Here is a 21,060-nt window from a genome sequence, read left to right as displayed (position 1 = left end):
CTGTGTACCAAGGCTGTACCCACAGTCTGTGTACCAAGCCTGGGCCCTCAGTCTGTATACCAAGGCTGGGCCCTCAGTCTGTGTACCAAGGCTGTACCTTCTGTCTGTGTAATAAGGCTCTACCCACAGTCTGTGTACCAAGGCTGTGCCCTCAGTCTGTGTACCAAGGCTGTACCCACAGTCTGTATACCAAGACTGGGCTCTCAGTCTGTGTACCAAGGCTGTACCCAAAATCTGTGTACCAAGGCTGGACCCTCAGCCTGTGTACCAAGGCTGCACCTTTAGTCTGTTCACCACAACAAGGAGGGCGAGGCAGAGTGCACACCTTGTGCACCACAACAAGGAGGGGGAGGCAGAGTGCTCACCTTGTGCGCCATAACAATGAAGGGGAGGCAGAGTGCTCATCTTGTGCACCATAACAATGAAGGGGAGGCAGAGTGCTCATCTTGTGCACCACAACAAGGAGGGCGAGGCAGAGTGCTCACCTTGTGCACCACAACAATGAAGGGGAGGCAGAGTGCTCATCTTGTGCACCACAACAAGGAGGGCGAGGCAGAGTGCGCATCTTGAAAATGTACAGAGGAGGATGACAAAGATGATCTCATATATCAGAAATCTTCCCTATGAGGATAGACTGAGGGCCCTGAATCTGTACTCTCTCGAAAGGCGTAGAATTAGGGGGGATATGATCTAGGTGTATAAATGGAAAACAAGAATAAATAAAGGGGATGTAAATAGCGTGCTGAAAATTTCCAGCCATGACAGGACTCGCAGCAATTGTTTCAAGTTGGAAAAATTCAGATTCAGGAAGGATATAGGAAAGTACTGGTTTGGTAATAGAGTTGTGGATGAGTGGAACAAACTCCCGAGTACAGTTATTGAGGCTAAAACGTTGTGTAGTTTTAAAAATAGGTTAGATAAATACATAAGTGGGTGTGGGTGGGTGTGAGTTGGACCTGACTAGCTTGTGCTGCTGGGTCTGGTGCCGTGCTCCATCCTTGAGTGGAGGTGACCAGGACTGGGTGAGTCATTGGGCTAATCCGGGGACGACATGGACCTGCTCCGCATGGGTCAGTAGACCTGTTCCAGTGTTCCTTCTTTCTTATGTTCTTACAACAAGGAAGGCGAGGCAGAGTGCACATCTTGTGCACCACAACAAGGAAGGCGAGGCAGAGTGCACATCTTGTGCACCACAACAAGGAAGGCGAGGCAGAGTGCACATCTTGTGCACCACAACAAGGAAGGCGAGGCAGAGTGCATATCTTGTGCACCACAACAAGGAAGGCGAGGCAGAGTGCACATCTTGTGCACCACAACAAGGAAGGCGAGGCAGAGTGCACATCTTGTGCACCACAACAAGGAAGGCGAGGCAGAGTGCACATCTTGTGCACCACAACAAGGAAGGCGAGGCAGAGTGCACATCTTGTGCACCACAACAAGGAAGGCGAGGCAGAGTGCACACTAAATATGACGACAAAAAATATTTCAACAGATTTAATAATTATTACATTCAAGGGAAAGCGTTAAATCCTTATGGATCATACAGCGTCTGTGGAACAGGATTCGTCAGATTTGATCCCAGGAAGAGCACGTGTATATAGTGTAGACCTCATCTATATAAAAAATTACAATCAAGATGAATATATATATATATGTATATATATATATATATATATATATATATATATATATATATATATATATATATATATATATATATATATATATATATATATATATATATTATATATATATATGTCGTGCCGAATATGTAAAACTGGTCAATTAGCAAGAACTCATTTAAAATTAAGCCGTTTCTAAAATTTTCTCTTATACGTTTATAGATATATTTTTTTCATTAAAGTTGATGTAAAAAATTTTAATTTTTCACCAAAAGAATCTTAGAAAACTTACCTAACCTTATTATAACAAGAACAATTTATTTTAGCCTAACCCAACTAAATATATGTTAGATTTGTTTACAATAATTTAATACTAAACAAACACAGTGAAATATATTTTTTTTCGTTAGGTTAAGAATGATTTTGGCGAAATTATTGCATACACAAATTTTCGCTTGTCTTATATGGCAAGATGAGCGTTGCTATTTAAGCCAAGATCGCAAGTTCTGCCTATTCGGCACGACATATATATATATGTGTGTGTGTGTGTGTGTGTGTGTGTGTGTGTGTGTGTGTGTGTATGCACTCGATCTCATGCTCCTTCATTTCATTTTTTCTTTTTCTTTTTCTCAGTCTGTCTGTCTGTCTCTCACTCTCATTTAGCCACAGCAACAACTCAGCAAACTAACACAGCATCTCGGAGACCATCTAGCGTAATACTGGCTGTTCATTACTTCACTTTTCTTCAAGCGTCCTCTAACTCATCTAGAGCTTATAAGAGCTTAATCTTAAGCAAAGGGAAGTATATTATTAATACATAACAAAGGTTCTCATGCACTGTTCTTGCCTCCACTATTCTCTGTGCATGAATCAAAATAGTCCACGTGTGTCATCAGCATTTTCACTTAAGCTCAAAGAAGAATCTTACGATGGAAATATATGTAATACCGAAAAATTGACGAGTTAAAGACATGTGCAACACTTAGGCATCTTTACTGATGAAACGTTTCGCCTGCTCAGGAGGCTTCATCAGTTTTGTCTGTAATGATGCCTAAGTGGTGTCTTGCTCGTTAACAGTCTCAAGTGCTTCCTTCCTGAGCCATAACCATACTGGTACTTCACTTGTTGCCATTGATGAGTTGCAACTGAAGGTAATTCAGTGTTTCAGTTCTTGGGCCCACACTGTTTCTGGCCAGCCAGTTCTTCCTCGGCGCTTCTCCATGGTAGCGCCGTCCGAAACAGAGGTGTTGGTGGAGGAGGAGGAGGAAGAGGAGGAAGATGCGGTGAAGGCGACGACGGTAGAGGTTGTGGAGGTGGAGTGGGCAGCTACCTCACGACTTCTCTCACCTGGAGTGGCAGGTTCAGTGTCCATATCACTGTCGTCCTAAGGAGAAACACAAGAGCTGCAGTTATTGTGTTGTGCTTGACGTCGTAATGTCTGGTAGAGTTTGTCGAGTGGTGGCAGGGTGTGTGAATAGTGGTGGCAGGATGTGTGAAAAATGATGGAAGGGTGTATAAACAGTGATAGCAGGATGTATGAACAGTGATGGCAGGGTATGTGAACAGTGATGGCAGGGTGTGTGAACATTGATGACAGGGTGTGTGAACATTGATGACAGGGTGTGTGAACATTGATGGCAGGGTGTGTGAACAGTGATGGCAGGGTGTGTGAACATTGATGACAGGGTGTGTGAACATTGATGACAGGGTGTGTGAACAGTGATGGCAGGGTGTGTGAACAGTGATATATATATATATATATATATATATATATGTGTGTGTGTGTGTGTGTGTGTGTGTGTGTGTGTGTGTGTAAAGCAACTACTGTGAAAAAAAATTAGTGAGATTCTAAGCCCTTTCGTGATTTCTCACATTATCAAGGGCCTGTAAAAATAATAGAAATAACTAATGAGCTAAAATGCCCAAAATACTTAACTGATATATCCTTTAAAATTGTTAGAAATACATTTAACAATTCAGACAGTTGCAAACAGTCATATTCAACCAATAATATGCTGGTTCTCCCTTACCATAAAAACATTTTTGATATACCTTCTATACTAAGAATTTTTAAAAGTCATAGTTGTATTTAAAAATCTTGATTGAGTAAAAAAAAATTTTTGATTAAAAATTCCCCCCAAAAATGCTGATGGCTCTTTCTGCAAGACTCCCTGTAATAAAATGCAATATAGTTTATTACGGTCAAACTGGAAAAAGCCTTGAACTAAGATTACAGTAACAAATAGAGCATTAAACTGGACAAGAGTCTAAAGCTGTGTTTATTCATGTGAGAGATTGTAACCATCCCATTGATTTTCGACAGGCCAGGAAAGTTGTATCAGGCAGGTCCATGCTTGACAGAAATATAATTGAATTAAGCTTCAGAAAAAATAGTTTCGATTTTAATGTGAATATTGGTTTAGTATTAAACAGATTAATTTATAATTAATAAAATTTAATCTGTGTTTGAAAAATTAGATTCATAAAATTTGGGAAGAATTTAAGTAATGTTTGACAGGTTCTTGACCATCCCACCCGCATCACAATGGGATGGGTGTAATGTTTGACAGGTTCTTGACCATCCCACCCGCATCACAATGGGATGGGTGTAATGTTTGACAGGTTCTTGACCATCCCACCCGCATCATAATGGGATGGGTGTAATGTTTGACAGGTTCTTGACCATCCCACCCGCATCACAATGGGATGGGTGTAATGTTTGACAGGTTCTTGACCATCCCACCCGCATCACAATGGGATGGGTGTAATGTTTGACAGGTTCTTGACCATCCCACCCGCATCATAATGGGATGGGTGTAATGTTTGACAGGTTCTTGACCATCCCACCCACATCACAATGGGATGGGTGTAATGTTTGACAGGTTCTTGACCATCCCACCCGCATCATAATGGGATGGGTGTAATGTTTGACAGGTTCTTGACCATTCCACCCGCATCATAATGGGATGGGTGTAATGCTTGACAGGTTCTTGACCATCCCACCTGCATCACAATGGGATGGGTGTAATGTTTGACAGGTTCTTGACCATCCCACCCGCATCATAATGGGATGGGTGTAATGTTTGACAGGTTCTTGACCATCCCACCCGCATCACAATGGGATGGGTGTAATGTTTGACAGGTTCTTGACCATCCCACCCGCATCATAATGGGATGGGTGTAATGTCTGACAGGTTCTTGACCATCCCACCCGCATCACAATGGGATGGGTGTAATGTTTGACAGGTTCTTGACCATCCCACCCGCATCACAATGGGATGGGTGTAATGTTTGACAGGTTCTTGACCATCCCACCTGCATCATAATGGGATGGGTGTAATGTTTGACAGGTTCTTGACCATCCCACCCGCATCACAATGGGATGGGTGTAATGTTTGACAGGTTCTTGACCATCCCACCCGCATCATAATGGGATGGGTGTAATGTTTGACAGGTTCTTGACCATCCCACCCGCATCACAATGGGATGGGTGTAATGTTTGACAGGTTCTTGACCATCCCACCCGCATCACAATGGGATGGGTGTAATGTTTGACAGGTTCTTGACCATCCCACCCGCATCATAATGGGATGGGTGTAATGTTTGACAGGTTCTTGACCATCCCACCCACATCACAATGGGATGGGTGTAATGTTTGACAGGTTCTTGACCATCCCACCCGCATCATAATGGGATGGGTGTAATGTTTGACAGGTTCTTGACCATTCCACCCGCATCATAATGGGATGGGTGTAATGCTTGACAGGTTCTTGACCATCCCACCTGCATCACAATGGGATGGGTGTAATGTTTGACAGGTTCTTGACCATCCCACCCGCATCATAATGGGATGGGTGTAATGTTTGACAGGTTCTTGACCATCCCACCCGCATCACAATGGGATGGGTGTAATGTTTGACAGGTTCTTGACCATCCCACCCGCATCATAATGGGATGGGTGTAATGTCTGACAGGTTCTTGACCATCCCACCCGCATCACAATGGGATGGGTGTAATGTTTGACAGGTTCTTGACCATCCCACCCGCATCACAATGGGATGGGTGTAATGTTTGACAGGTTCTTGACCATCCCACCTGCATCATAATGGGATGGGTGTAATGTTTGACAGGTTCTTGACCATCCCACCCGCATCACAATGGGATGGGTGTAATGTTTGACAGGTTCTTGACCATCCCACCCGCATCATAATGGGATGGGTGTAATGTCTGACAGGTTCTTGACCATCCCACCCGCATCACAATGGGATGGGTGTAATGTTTGACAGGTTCTTGACCATCCCACCCACATCACAATGGGATGGGTGTAATGTTTGACAGGTTCTTGACCATCCCACCCGCATCACAATGGGATGGGTGTAATGTTTGACAGGTTCTTGACCATCCCACCCGCATCACAATGGGATGGGTGTAATGTTTGACAGGTTCTTGACCATCCCACCCGCATCATAATGGGATGGGTGTAATGTTTGACAGGTTCTTGACCATCCCACCCACATCACAATGGGATGGGTGTAATGTTTGACAGGTTCTTGACCATCCCACCAGCATCACAATGGGATGGGTGTAATGTTTGACAGGTTCTTGACCATCCCACCCGCATCACAATGGGATGGGTGTAATGTTTGACAGGTTCTTGACCATCCCACCCGCATCATAATGGGATGGGTGTAATGTCTGACAGGTTCTTGACCATCCCACCCGCATCACAATGGGATGGGTGTAATGTTTGACAGGTTCTTGACCATCCCACCCGCATCACAATGGGATGGGTGTAATGTTTGACAGGTTCTTGACCATCCCACCCGCATCACAATGGGATAGGTGTAATGTTTGACAGGTTCTTGACCATCCCACCAGCATCACAATGGGATGGGTGTAATGTTTGACAGGTTCTTGACCATCCCACCCGCATCACAATGGGATGGGTGTAATGTTTGACAGGTTCTTGACCATCCCACCAGCATCACAATGGGATGGGTGTAATGTTTGACAGGTTCTTGACCATCCCACCCGCATCACAATGGGATGGGTGTAATGTTTGACAGGTTCTTGACCATCCCACCAGTATCACAATGGGATGGGTGTAATGTTTGACAGGTTCTTGACCATCCCACCAGCATCACAATGGGATGGGTGTAATGTTTGACAGGTTCTTGACCATCCCACCCGCATCACAATGGGATGGGTGTAATGTTTGACAGGTTCTTGACCATCCCACCAGCATCACAATGGGATGGGTGTAATGTTTGACAGGTTCTTGACCATCCCACCAGCATCACAATGGGATGGGTGTAATGTTTGACAGGTTCTTGACCATCCCACCCGCATCACAATGGGATGGGTGTAATGTTTGACAGGTTCTTGACCATCCCACCAGCATCACAATGGGATGGGTGTAATGTTTGACAGGTTCTTGACCATCCCACCAGCATCACAATGGGATGGGTGTAATGTTTGACAGGTTCTTGACCATCCCACCCGCATCACAATGGGATGGGTGTAATGTTTGACAGGTTCTTGACCATCCCACCCGCATCACAATGGGATGGGTGTGATGTTTGACAGGTTCTTGACCATCCCACCCGCATCACAATGGGATGGGTGTAATGTTTGACAGGTTCTTGACCATCCCACCAGCATCACAATGGGATGGGTGTAATGTTTGACAGGTTCTTGACCATCCCACCAGCATCACAATGGGATGGGTGTAATGTTTGACAGGTTCTTGACCATCCCACCCGCATCACAATGGGATGGGTGTAATGTTTGACAGGTTCTTGACCATCCCACCCGCATCACAATGGGATGGGTGTAATGTTTGACAGGTTCTTGACCATCCCACCCACATCACAATGGGATGGGTGTAATGTTTGACAGGTTCTTGACCATCCCACCTGCATCATAATGGGATGGGTGTAATGTTTGACAGGTTCTTGACCATCCCACCCGCATCATAATGAGATGGGTGTAATGTTTGACAGGTTCTTGACCATCCCACCCGCATCACAATGGGATGGGTGTAATGTTTGACAGGTTCTTGACCATCCCACCCGCATCATAATGAGATGGGTGTAATGTTTGACAGGTTCTTGACCATCCCACCCGCATCACAATGGGATGGGTGTAATGTTTGACAGGTTCTTGACCATCCCACCCGCATCACAATGGGATGGGTGTAATGTTTGACAGGTTCTTGACCATCCCACCCGCATCACAATGGGATAGGTGTAATGTTTGACAGGTTCTTGACCATCTCACCCGCATCATAATGGGATGGGTGTAATGTTTGACAGGTTCTTGACCATCCCACCCGCATCACAATGGGATGGGTGTAATGTTTGACAGGTTCTTGACCATCCCACCCGCATTACAATGGGATGGGTGTGATGTTTGACAGGTTCTTGACCATCCCACCCGCATCACAATGGGATGGGTGTAATGTTTGACAGGTTCTTGACCATCCCACCCGCATTACAATGGGATGGGTGTGATGTTTGACAGGTTCTTGACCATCCCACCCGCATCACAATGGGATGGGTGTAATGTTTGACAGGTTCTTGACCATCCCACCCGCATTACAATGGGATGGGTGTGATGTTTGACAGGTTCTTGACCATCCCACCCGCATCATAATGGGATGGGTGTGATGTTTGACAGGTTCTTGACCATCCCACCCGCATCACAATGGGATGGGTGTAATGTTTGACAGGTTCTTGACCATCCCACCCGCATCATAATGGGATGGGTGTGATGTTTGACAGGTTCTTGACCATCCCACCCGCATCACAATGGGATGGGTGTAATGTTTGACAGGTTCTTGACCATCCCACCCGCATCATAATGGGATGGGTGTGATGTTTGACAGGTTCTTGACCATCCCACCCGCATCACAATGGGATGGGTGTAATGTTTGACAGGTTCTTGACCATCCCACCCGCATCATAATGGGATGGGTGTGATGTTTGACAGGTTCTTGACCATCCCACCCGCATCACAATGGGATGGGTGTAATGTTTGACAGGTTCTTGACCATCCCACCCGCATCATAATGGGATGGGTGTAATGTTTGACAGGTTCTTGACCATCCCACCTGCATCATAATGGGATGGGTGTGATGTTTGACAGGTTCTTGACCATCCCACCCGCATCACAATGGGATGGGTGTAATGTTTGACAGGTTCTTGACCATCCCACCCGCATCATAATGGGATGGGTGTAATGTTTGACAGGTTCTTGACCATCCCACCCGCATCACAATGGGATGGGTGTAATGTTTGACAGGTTCTTGACCATCCCACCCGCATCATAATGGGATGGGTGTAATGTTTGACAGGTTCTTGACCATCCCACCCGCATCACAATGGGATGGGTGTAATGTTTGACAGGTTCTTGACCATCCCACCCGCATCACAATGGGATGGGTGTAATGTTTGACAGGTTCTTGACCATCCCACCCGCATCATAATGGGATGGGTGTAATGTTTGACAGGTTCTTGACCATCCCACCCGCATCATAATGGGATGGGTGTAATGTTTGACAGGTTCTTGACCATCCCACCCGCATCACAATGGGATGGGTGTAATGTTTGACAGGTTCTTGACCATCCCACCCGCATCATAATGGGATGGGTGTAATGTTTGACAGGTTCTTGACCATCCCACCCGCATCATAATGGGATGGGTGTAATGTTTGACAGGTTCTTGACCATCCCACCCGCATCATAATGGGATGGGTGTAATGTTTGACAGGTTCTTGACCATCCCACCCGCATCATAATGGGATGGGTGTAATGTTTGACAGGTTCTTGACCATCCCACCCGCATCATAATGGGATGGGTGTAATGTTTGACAGGTTCTTGACCATCCCACCCGCATCATAATGGGATGGGTGTAATGTCAGACGTGACCATGAAGTGATATCTCTGCATTATTTTTTTTAGGTCTTGGACTTCCACTATTTTTTTTCCACAGTGGTCGTTTTGTATATTGTGATATCGCCTCTCTCTCTCTCTCTGTCTCTCTCTCTCTCTTTCTCTCTCTCTCTCTCTCTCTCTCTCTCTCTCTCTCTCTCTATATATATATATATATATATATATATATATATATATATATATATATATATATATATATATATATATATATATATATATATAAGTGCTGAAGCACTTAGAGGAAAGCACCCTGCCAGGGAAACCAGTGGCACCAACAGTTCCAACACCTCTGTCCCTACTATGGAACCATTGATTGTGGAAGACTCAGACATTTACAAAGCAATAATGTCATTCCCATCTGGCTCTGCTGGGGGTTTCACTTGAATAAGGCCACAGCATTTAAAGGAAAAGGTTAATCCAGTTATTGGGGAAATTGCAGAGACACTGCTTTCAGAGATCACAAGGTTCGTCAACAATTCCTTGGCTGGTCTGATTCCTGATGAAATTAGACCTTTGTTTTTTGGTGCAACACTTTGTGCACTTAAAAAGAAGGATGGAGGAATTCGGCCAATTGCAGTAGGCAACACGTTACGCCGCCTCATATCCAAAGCTGCTGTCCGAAGTATTCGTGCACAGGCAGCCATGATGCTTTAACCAAACCAGCTTGGCTTTGGGGTCTCTCAAGGAAGTGAAGCAGCGGTTCACGCAACAAGGGCGTATATCAACAACCTGCCTGAGGACAATGCAATGGTAAAATTAGATTTCAAGAATGCGTTCAATCTCCTGAAAAGAGATGTGGTATTAGCAGCAGTACAAGAACATTTCCCTGGTCTCTTCCCTTTTGTTTCAGCTGGGTATAGCAAGGAATCAATGCTTCTCTTTGGAAGGCATGAAATCACATCATCGGAGGGTGTCCAACAAGGAGATCCTCTTGCACCATTTCTCTTCTGTATAGCAGTTAGGGAAATCACAGTCAGACTGACCAGCGAGCTAAACATCTGGTTCCTAGATGATGGCACACTAGCAGGTACAAAGGAGTCCCTCCTACATGACCTTACACAGGTAATGACACGGGGACAGGAAATGGGTCTCATTCTGAATCCATCGAAATGTGAAATCATCTCAGTCAGTCAACAAGTGATAAATGCAGTGAGATCAAAACTACCAAGAGCAGCAGTCATTGCCCCCACAAATAGTGTCTTGCTAGGAGCACCTCTGGGAAGCAATGCCATTGACACAATTCTCAGGAAGAAATTGGAAGAGTTAAGGAGAATGGAACAACGAATAGGCAATCTGGACACCCACGATGCCTTGTACCTTCTCACAAAGTGCTTGAGTCTGCCCAGGTTGACATATTTCCTAAGATGTGCACCTTCATATGATAACCCTATACTGCACGAATATGACAGTATTCTGAAGCAGATTTTTACGAAAGTACTTAACCTTACTCTAGAAGACGGGCAGTGGAACCAAGCTACACTTCCAGTCAGACTAGGAGGCATTGGTGTCCGCAAGTCATCACAGATTGCGTTACCTGCTTTTCTGTCCTCGTGTATTGCATCCAGAGAGCTTGTAGCAGCGATTCTCCCTGAACATCTTAGGGATCATTGACGGAGCAATGATCTGGGATAATCTAACGGGCTCTGAAACCAGACCTGCTCCTCCCAACAACTACAAACAATCGCACTGGGATGGTCCAATAGTGGAAAATGTTGCCTCAACAGTGCTTCAGAGTGTGTCAGGGAAGGATAGAGCCCGCCTCCTGGCAGTGAGAGCCCCTCATGCTGGGGACTTTCTGTTGGCTGTTCCCAACTCCAGTCTTGGCACACGCCTCGACCCACAGACCATCCGCATCGGTGTTGCCCTTCGACTTGCCGCCCCTATTCTCGCCGAACACAGGTGTATTTGTGGCAGTGAAGCAGCAGACCGATTCGGGTACCATGGTCTTATGTGCTGTAAATCCGAGGGAAAGATTGCAAGACATGAGGAGGTTAATAACATATCAAGAGGAGCCTCACAACAGCTGGATGCCCAGCAGTAAGGGAGCCACCCCAACTATGCAGATCTGATGGCAGCCAGAAGCGTCCAGATGGTATCGCCCTTCAAGCCTGGACAGATGGGAAGCAGGTGGTGTGGGACTATACATGTGCATCTACCTTGGCTGATACCTATCTCCAATACACCAGGGAAGAAGGAGGGGCAGCTGCCAGCTTCAGGGAGTCCTAAAAGTCTAGAAAATATGGAGAACTTGCCCATCATTATATGTTTGTTCCCATAGGCTCAGAGACCCTTGGCTCATGGGGAAAAAGTGCATCTAAGTTCCTTAAGGAGCTGGGAAAAAGACTCATCAGGGTAACTAGGGATCCCAGGACAGCTAGTTTTCTGTTCCAGCGGCTCAGTGCGGCTGTTAAAAGGGGTAATGCCTGCTGTATTTTGGGCACACGCCCCAGCTCTGAGGAGCTGGATGAGATTTTTGCCTTATAATCGGTGATACACACGTAACAACATGTACCGTATATGCCACCTTTATATCAACAATGTATCTCTTAAATCTTCTGTACCATATTATGTAATAAAATATTCCTATTGGTAAAAAATATATATACATATATTAAAAGATGGGGTGGTAGGGGAAGTGGAATATTCAAACGGTTTCAGGAAGAAATCCAAATATTCTTCCTTGAAGCCTTTTTATCCACTTCTCCGAGGCTATGGGTCCCACAATTTACACCAGAGGTGGACCCCATCCTATATATATATATATATTATATATATTCTAACATGAAGCATACTTTAATTAGTACTACAGAAATTCAACTCGTATATTTACCATCCACATGCTATATGCACTGTGCCTACATATTTCATGTGGCAGGTACATATGGAAAAGAGAAAATAGGTGGGAGGAACAATCTTTTGTTTATGGTGCGGTGACACCTGCACCTGCCACCAGGTGACCCCTAGTGTATACACCAGGAGGTGAGGGCGGCGTGCCGTGACACCTGCACCTGCCGCCAGGTGACCCTAGTGTATACACCAGGAGGTGTTAGTGTGGTGGTGCCACCCATCACTTGCTTACCGCACACCCCCACTCCTCACCAATACTTTTTTATTTTATCTTTTTCTTTTATATTTGTCCATGTATCTCTCTCTCTCTCTCTCTCTCTCTCTCTCTCTCTCTCTCTCGTAGATATAAATCCAGATGTACTCCTGTTAACTCTTATGGCTTCTTGTGTATCCATATGTTCTTGCGCTACCATCCACAGGATGGATTTGAGGTGCACATAATATACCACTACTACTACTACTACTACCACTACTACTACTACTACTACTACTACTACTACTACTACTACTACTACTACTACTACTACTACTACTACTACTACCACCACCACCACCACCGTACTACCTTTTCCTGCCTATATATACCCGTCCTGATACACTTCTCGTTAGTATGACTTTGTAAATGGTCCAAGTCGGACCGAAACGTCGTCGTAAGCTCCTCTCTTCTATGTGCGGGTTATTTGTGTATCGTTCCAGTCACGGTATTGTGCCTTTTTTTGTTATTTGTTATATAGTGGTAGTGGTGTTTATATACTATTGAGTGGTAGTAGTGAATCTCTGGAGTTTGTTTCAGGATTCAACGCCCCCGAGCCCTTGTCCATGACCAGGCCTTGTGGTGGATCAGGACCTGATCAACCAGGTTGTCACCTGCTGGCCGCACGCAAACCGACGTACGAACCACAGCCCGGCTGGTCAGGTACTGACTTTAGGTGTCTGTCCAGCTCTCTCTTAAAGACAACCAGGGGTCCATTGGAAATCCCCTTATGTATGCTGGGAGGCAGTTGTACAGTCTTAGACCCCTGACACTTATTGTGTTGTCTCTTAGGGTACTCATGGCGCCCCTGCTTTTCAGTAGGGTAATGTTTCACCGCCTGCCGAGTCTTTTACTTTTGTAGGGAGTGATTTCCGTGTTCCCTCAAAGTTTTTCATAGTGTGTATTATCATGCATCTTTATCGCCTGCATTCCAAGGAATACAGATCAAGGGACTTCAATCGTTCCCAGTAGTTTAGGTGTTCTACTGTACTTATACGTGCATGAAAGTTCTCTGTATATTCTCTTGGTCTGCAATTTCGCCTGCCTTGAAAGGGGCCGTTAGTCTACAGCAATATTTCAGCCTAGAGAGAACAATCGATTTAAAGAGAATCATCATTGGCTTGGCATTCCTAGTTTTGAAGGTTCTCATTATCCATGTATCATTTTCCTAGCAGATGTGGTAGATACATTGTTGTGATCTTTGAAAGTGAGATTCTCTGACATCACTCCCAGGTCCTTCAAATAGTTTTTTCTCTACTGTGTAGTTGGAATTTATTTTATACTCCGATCCAGTTTTTATTTCCTCGAGATTTCCATAGCGGAGTAATTGAAATTGGTCTTCATTGAATTTTATATTGTTTTCTGACGCCCATTTAAAGACTTGGTTAATGTTCGCTTGGAAATTTGCAGTGTCCTCAATGGAGGACACCGTCACGCAAATTCTGGTATCATACAGACTTTGCAAAAGCCTTCGACAAGTGTGACCATGGCGTAATAGCGCACAAAATGCGTGCTAAAGGAATAACAGGAAAAGTCGGTCGATGGATCTATAATTTCCTCACTAACAGAACACAGAGAGTAGTCGTCAACAGAGTAAAGTCCGAGGCAGCTACGGTGAAAAGCTCTGTTCCACAAGGCACAGTACTCGCTCCCATCTTGTTCCTCATCCTCATATCCGACATAGACAAGGATGTCAGCCACAGCACCGTGTCTTCCTTTGCAGATGACACCCGAATCTGCATGACAGTGTCTTCCATTGCAGACACTGCAAGACTCCAGGCGGACATCAACCAAATCTTTCAGTGGGCTGCAGAAAACAATATGAAGTTCAACGATGAGAAATTTCAATTACTCAGATATGGTAAACATGAGGAAATTAAATCTCATCAGAGTACAAAACAAATTCTGGCCACAAAATAGAGCGAAACACCAACGTCAAAGACCTGGGAATGATCATGTCGGAGGATCTCACCTTCAAGGACCATAACATTGTATCAATCGCATCTGCTAGAAAAATGACAGGATGGATAATGAGAACCTTCAAAACTAGGGAGGCCAAGCCCATGATGACACTCTTCAGGTCACTTGTTCTATCTAGGCTGGAATATTGCTGCACACTAACAGCACCTTTCAAGGCAGGTGAAATTGCCGACCTAGAAAATGTACAGAGAACTTTCACGGCGCGCATAACGGAGATAAAACACCTCAATTACTGGGAGCGCTTGAGGTTCCTAAACCTGTATTCCCTGGAATGCAGGAGGGAGAGATACATGATTATATACACCTGGAAAATCCTAGAGGGACTAGTACCGAACTTGCACACGAAAATCACTCACTACGAAAGCAAAAGACTTGGCAGACGATGCACCATCCCCCCCAATGAAAAGCAGGGGTGTCACTAGCACGTTAAGAGACCATACAATAAGTGTCAGGGGCCCGAGACTGTTCAACTGCCTCCCAGCACACATAAGGGGGATTACCAACAGACCCCTGGCAGTCTTCAAGCTGGCACTGGACAAGCACCTAAAGTCAGTTCCTGATCAGCCGGGCTGTGGCTCGTACGTTGGTTTGCGTGCAGCCAGCAGCAACAGCCTGGTTGATCAGGCTCTGATCCACCAGGAGGCCTGGTCACAGACCGGGCCGCGGGGGCGTTGACCCCCGGAACTCTCTCCAGGTAATAAGCAAAGGAGAACACGGTGCTGTTGCTTACTTCTCTGTCTGTCAGATATGAGGAAAAGGATGAGAACAAGTACTGTACCATGCGGAACACAGCTTTTTACTGTAGCCGCCTCTGACTTTACTCTGTTTATTAGTACTCTTTATGTTCTGTTTGTTAGGAAATTATATATCCATCTACCCACTTTTCCTGTTATTCCTTTATCACGCATTTTGTGTGCTATTACGCAATGATCGCACTTGTCGAAGGCTTTCTCTAAAACTCTCGCTTCACACGGCGAGGGTCTGCGTTCGATTCCTAGCGCGGGTAGAAACATTGGGCGTGTTTCTTTACACCGGTTGTCTGTGTTCGCCCATCAGTAAAATGGGTACCTGGGTGTTAGTGGACTGGTGTGGGTCGCATCCGGGGACAAGGACCTAATTTGCGGGAAATGCTTAGCATAAGCGGCTTTCTATATAGCAGTATGTCATTGATGTCAGGTATGGTCTGTATACTTTATATTATTATTATTATTATAAGCAAACCACAGTACGAGTGGGGATTGAACTCAGCTGGCTTAGTGGCTTACGCGCTGGCCTAGAGTTTTACGACTCGCTTGTCGCGAGTTCAATTCTCACCTGTACCATGGTTTCCAATCGTGTCATTACGATTTCGTGAGTCAATCTGCACACTGTTTGTTCTCCAATGCTTCCAAGACCACGTCACAGTGGTCCAGTAGTTGTGAGAGGTATGAGCGACCTGCTCTAAACCCATGCTGCCCTGGCTTGTGAAATTGTTGGGTATCCAAGTGGTTGGCGATCTTGCTTCTTACAACCTATTCAATGATTTTTATGATGTGGGACTTATAATAATGTATATTGTGTATACACACAATATACAGTGGTAGTGGTGTATACACACAATATACAGTGGTAGTGGTGTATACACATATACAATAGTAGTGGTGTATACATACAGTGGTAGTGGTGTACACAGTGGTAGTGATGTGCACATACAGTGGTAGTGATGTGCACATAGTGGTAGTGGTGTACACATAGTGGTAGTGATGTGCACATACAGTGGTAGTGATGTGCACATAGTGGTAGTGGTGTACACATAGTGGTAGTGATGTGCACATACAGTGGCAGTGATGTGCACATACAGTGGCAGTGATGTGCACATACAGTGGCAGTGATGTGCACATACAGTGGCAGTGATGTGCACATACAGTGGCAGTGATGTGCACATATAGTGGCAGTGATGTGCACATACAGTGGTAGTGGTGTACACATAGTGGTAGTGATGTGCACATACAGTGGCAGTGATGTGCACATACAGTGGCAGTGATGTGCACATACAGTGGCAGTGATGTGCACATACAGTGGCAGTGATGTGCACATACAGTGGCAGTGATGTGCACATACAGTGGCAGTGATGTGCACATACAGTGGCAGTGATGTGCACATACAGTGGCAGTGATGTGCACATACAGTGGCAGTGATGTGCACATACAGTGGTAGTGGTGTACACATAGTGGTAGTGATGTGCACATACAGTGGCAGTGATGTGCACATACAGTGGCAGTGATGTGCACATACAGTGGCAGTGATGTGCACATACAGTGGCAGTGATGTGCACATACAGTGGTAGTGGTGTACAAGAAGAGAGTGTCAAGCAAGAGAATTTGCAAAGCTGCTTGGAGGTGACTGTCAAAGGTTCAAAGCTGCTTGGAGATGACTGTCATAAATTCACAGCTGCTTGGAGGTGACTGTCAAAGGTTCAAAGCTGCTTGGAGGTGACTGTCATAAATTCACAGCTGCTTGGAGGTGACTGTCAAAGGTTCAAAGCTGCTTGGAGGTGACTGTCAAAGGTTCAAAGCTGCTTGGAGGTGACTGTCAAAGGTTCAAAGCTGCTTGGAGGTGACTGTCAAAGGTTCAAAGCTGCTTGGAGGTGACTGTCAAAGGTTCAAAGCTGCTTGGAGGTGACTGTCATAGGTTCCAAGTATGAGTTAGAAGTTAAGAGTTTAAGCCATGAGGACATAAACTACGGCAATATAAGAGCATATACAAAAAACGATATAAATAAAGTACTGAGGATGTCCAATCAAATAAGAACCAGAAATAACGGTTTTAAGTTAGATAAATTCAAATTTAGAAAGAGCATAGGTAAATACTGGTTTTCAAACAGAGTTGTGGACGCGTAGAACAATCTGTCGAGTAGGGTAGTACAGGCTAAGACATTAAGTAGCTTTAAAAAGAGATTGGACAAATAGAGTGAAAAGGGTTGGGTTTGATTAGTACCCGAAGTACTGAAGCAAATTCTTAGGTACCTTTGGGAAACCGTTGGATTGTTGGTTTACAAAAACACATATTTATTAGAAAACGCTTCAGTCCTGGGACCTTGATAAAGGTCCCAGGACTGAAACGTTTTCTAATAAAGGTCCCAGGACTGAAACGTTTTCTGATAAAAGTAACTGAAACGCTTTCTAATAAAGGTCCCAGGACTGAAACGTTTTCTGATAAAAGTAACTGAAACGTTTTCTAATAAAGGTCCAAGGACTGAAACGTTTTCTAATATATTTGCTTACGTGTTTTTCTAAACCAGCTTGTCGGTATTTATTACCAGGTTTATACCACCAAAAGGTTGGATAATTTCCTGGGTGGCCTTGTATGGGACAGTAGGCCTGCTACAGTGTTCCACCATTCTTATGTTTATATTTATGTCCCTCTTGGCGGATACCAGAAGAATACACACAGGAGGGCGAAGTGGGAGTACATGGGTAAGACAAATATCAAGGTTATCTGCTAAGAGGAACTATGTATCTCTTCCTGGATTAAGGACTATCATATATTATATCTGTGTTTGTGGCAAGTGAAGAACACCAGTAATAACACACAAGAAAACAGCAGAACAGATATAACACCATAAAATAGTAGTAGAACGGATATAATAACAGGCCATACAACAGCGTGGGCTGTGTTTCGTACGTTGGACTACGTGCGGCGCGGCGATCAGTAACAGCTTAGTTGATCAAGCATTGATCCACCGGGAGGCCTTGTCATGGACCGGGCCGCGGGGCGTTGATCCCAGGAATACCCTCCAAGTAGACCCTGTGTTGGGTTATGTTGTGACGGGCGTAGGACACCTTGTGTTTGGTTCTGTTGTGATGGGCGTGGGACACCCTGTGTTTGGTTCTGTTGTGATGGGCGTGGGACACCCTGTGTTTGGTTCTGTTGTGACGGGTGTGGAACATCCTGTGTTTGTTTCTGGGTTGACGGGCGTGGGACACTGTGGGTGGGAGTGTGTTGTGATGGGCGTGAACCACACTGTGAGGTGGGAGTATGCTACCGATGGGCGTGAGAAGCACTATGAGTGAGAGTATGCTATGATGGGCGTGAAACACACTGTGGGTGGGAGTGTGTTTTGATGGACGTGGGACACTGTAAGTGGGAGTATGCTATGATGGGCGTGGGATAGCTACAGTGGGTGGGAGTGTTGTGATGGGCGTGGAGCACTGTAAATGAGTGTGTTGTGATGGACGTAGGACACTGTGGGTGGGAATGTTGTGATGGGCGTGGGACACTGTGAGTGGGAGTATTCTGTGATGGACATGGGACACTACGGGTGGGAGTATGCTATGATGGCCGTGGGACACTGTGAGTGGGAGTATTCTATGATGGACATGGGACACTACGGGTGGGAGTATGCTGTGATGGGCGTGGGACACTGTTAGTGGGAGTATTTTGTGATGGGCGTGGGACACTGTGGGTGGGAGTATGCTATGATGGGCGTGGAACACCCTGTGGTTGGGCGTGTTTGTTATTTGGTGGAACGTCCTGGGAGGCATTTAGACTCACCTTGTCGTCGTGGGCGGCAGGGTTGGCCCTAGGTCTGGGCGGCAGGTCGGCGCGGAAGGGTTGGGGTGGTGGAGGTGCAGGGTGGGAGTCTTCAGCATGAAGAACCTCCATGAGGTAGGCGATGTAGGAGGTTGCCAGACGCAGAGTCTTAATCTTGGAGAGTTTAGTGTCTGCAGGAACGTTAGGGATACACTCGCGCAGCTCAGCGAATGCGTTGTTGATACTCTGAGTTCGACGACGTTCCTTCTTGTTGGCTGACGTCTTCCGACGCACAACGCGACCGTAAGAGTCGATAAGTTCGTCGCCGTCCCAGTAGTGCGGCGGACACGGCGGCAGGACGCTGCCGTCAGCGTAGGTGACTAGAGGTGGACATGGCGGCGCTGGTGCGTTCTGCGCTCCACAGAAGTCTGGAGTGTGATGGTGGTAGTGATGGTGGTGGTGATGGGGATGTGCGGGCCATTGCGGCGGTGGTGGTGGTGGTGGTGGCGGCTGCGGCGGCGCAGGGTAGCCGCAGTAAGGGTAACCTGGCCACCCGCCTTCACACCCTGATGACATTGTCCAGACTCCAGCCAACACACCAGAACACCTGAGCCGCCACGTGAGTGTAAGTAACCCTCAGTTCACCCGTGACATCACAGTAGGGGGCGGAGTCACCATCTGACGTCATACAGAGGGCGTGGCACTCGCGGAAGGTGGAGCAAAAGGCGGAGCTTCAGGGCTAGTGGGCGGGGTCATGGAGGTGACGTCACAGCCACAGCAGTAATGGAGGGCAGACAGACACACTGACTCACACCTTTACTTCACGTCTTAAAACCATGTGTGATTCGCTAATGTCGCTCTCCTCTACTTTCCTAGTTTTCTTATATCATACAATTCTCACCATGAGAGGTGCAACCTTCCCTATAAATTCGTGTTCTCCTTTCATGTGTGTAGTCCTGAAGAGGATCCCAGAAGGGAGTCGAATTATACAGATCAATTAACCTCATGAGTTTCTGTCTCCATGTGGGTTATTATTGTGCATCTTTCAGAATTTCTAGATTATTTTTTCATTTATATGTTGATTTAAAATTTTACGTGGTTTCATATAACTCCCTTTAGTGGTATTGCATGCATCGACCGACGGGAGATTTTTACAATATTTAAAAGTCGCAGAACAGGCGAAATATTCACAAACACTAATCTCTGGTCGAAGGAGACTCGAAAACACGAACCTTGGGACAAGGTACTCAGTGCTCTAACCACCATACCACACTGGACCAATACCTTGGAGTCCAGCCAACGCTGCGCTTACCCAAAATTCGAACCCATGTTGTTTCGGCTCGCCTCATGGTGAGCGAAAATCGGCTAGTCGCAGTGTTGTTATGGATTCAGTACCATTCGTTCGTGGTTACAATAGTATATATACTGCTCGTGAAGGCTGGTACACGGGGATTAGAATTAAATTAGCTCAGAGGCACCCACACCACAATAAGTCCTCGGATCAAGGTAAAACACCTAGCTCTGCTTGGTGCTTGATTCTTGAGGATTGTGTGGTTCTGTGGGTTAGAGCGTCATATGATTTTCGCTCACCATAAGGCGGGTCAAAACGACATGGGTTCGAATCCTCAGCTAGTTGCATTGTTGTTAGTGATTCAATACTACTCGTTCGTTCGTTCAGACGATATTTTTTTAATGTTTCTGCGACCATCATCAGAAATAAGAAAAAATGAGTTAACACAAGCTGTCATTGCTATTTTAAAATTATAAAAAGATTCTGTAATAACGTGTGCACTTATACCCGTCACCCTGCAGCCACGACCCATCACTGAAGCCACGACCGTCACCCTGCAGCCACGACCCATCACCCTGCAGCCACGACCCATCCCTGAAGCC

The 21,060-nt window shown here is 45.7% G+C and overlaps 1 protein-coding gene across 1 annotated transcript; it reads right to left on the bottom strand.

Moving 5' to 3' along the window:
• Positions 1–1,768: 1,768 nt before the first annotated feature.
• LOC128703460 (heart- and neural crest derivatives-expressed protein 1) lies at positions 1,769–19,776 on the bottom strand. Its single transcript, XM_053798115.2, has 2 exons — positions 19,189–19,776; positions 1,769–3,006 (listed from the first exon to the last, which is right to left on the bottom strand). The coding sequence occupies exons 1-2, from the start codon at positions 19,741–19,743 to the stop codon at positions 2,779–2,781; spliced, it is 783 nt and encodes a 260-aa protein (XP_053654090.1). The 5' UTR covers positions 19,744–19,776; the 3' UTR covers positions 1,769–2,778.
• Positions 19,777–21,060: the final 1,284 nt, after the last annotated feature.

This window comes from Cherax quadricarinatus, chromosome 37 (genome assembly GCF_038502225.1).
Source record: "Cherax quadricarinatus isolate ZL_2023a chromosome 37, ASM3850222v1, whole genome shotgun sequence".
Lineage (NCBI taxonomy): Eukaryota > Metazoa > Arthropoda > Malacostraca > Decapoda > Parastacidae > Cherax > Cherax quadricarinatus.
The sequence above is the reverse complement of the archived record's forward strand: the minus strand, read 5'-3'. Positions and strand labels throughout refer to the sequence as shown.

Coding starts and splice junctions, on each gene's coding strand:
- LOC128703460 (XM_053798115.2), bottom strand. CDS start 19,743: ATGTCATCAGGGTGTGAAGGCGGGTGGCCAGGTTACCCTTACTGCGGC. Junction 3,007..19,188: donor CTGCCGCCCACGACGACAAG/GTGAGTCTAAAT, acceptor GTTTCTCCTTAG/GACGACAGTGATATGGACAC.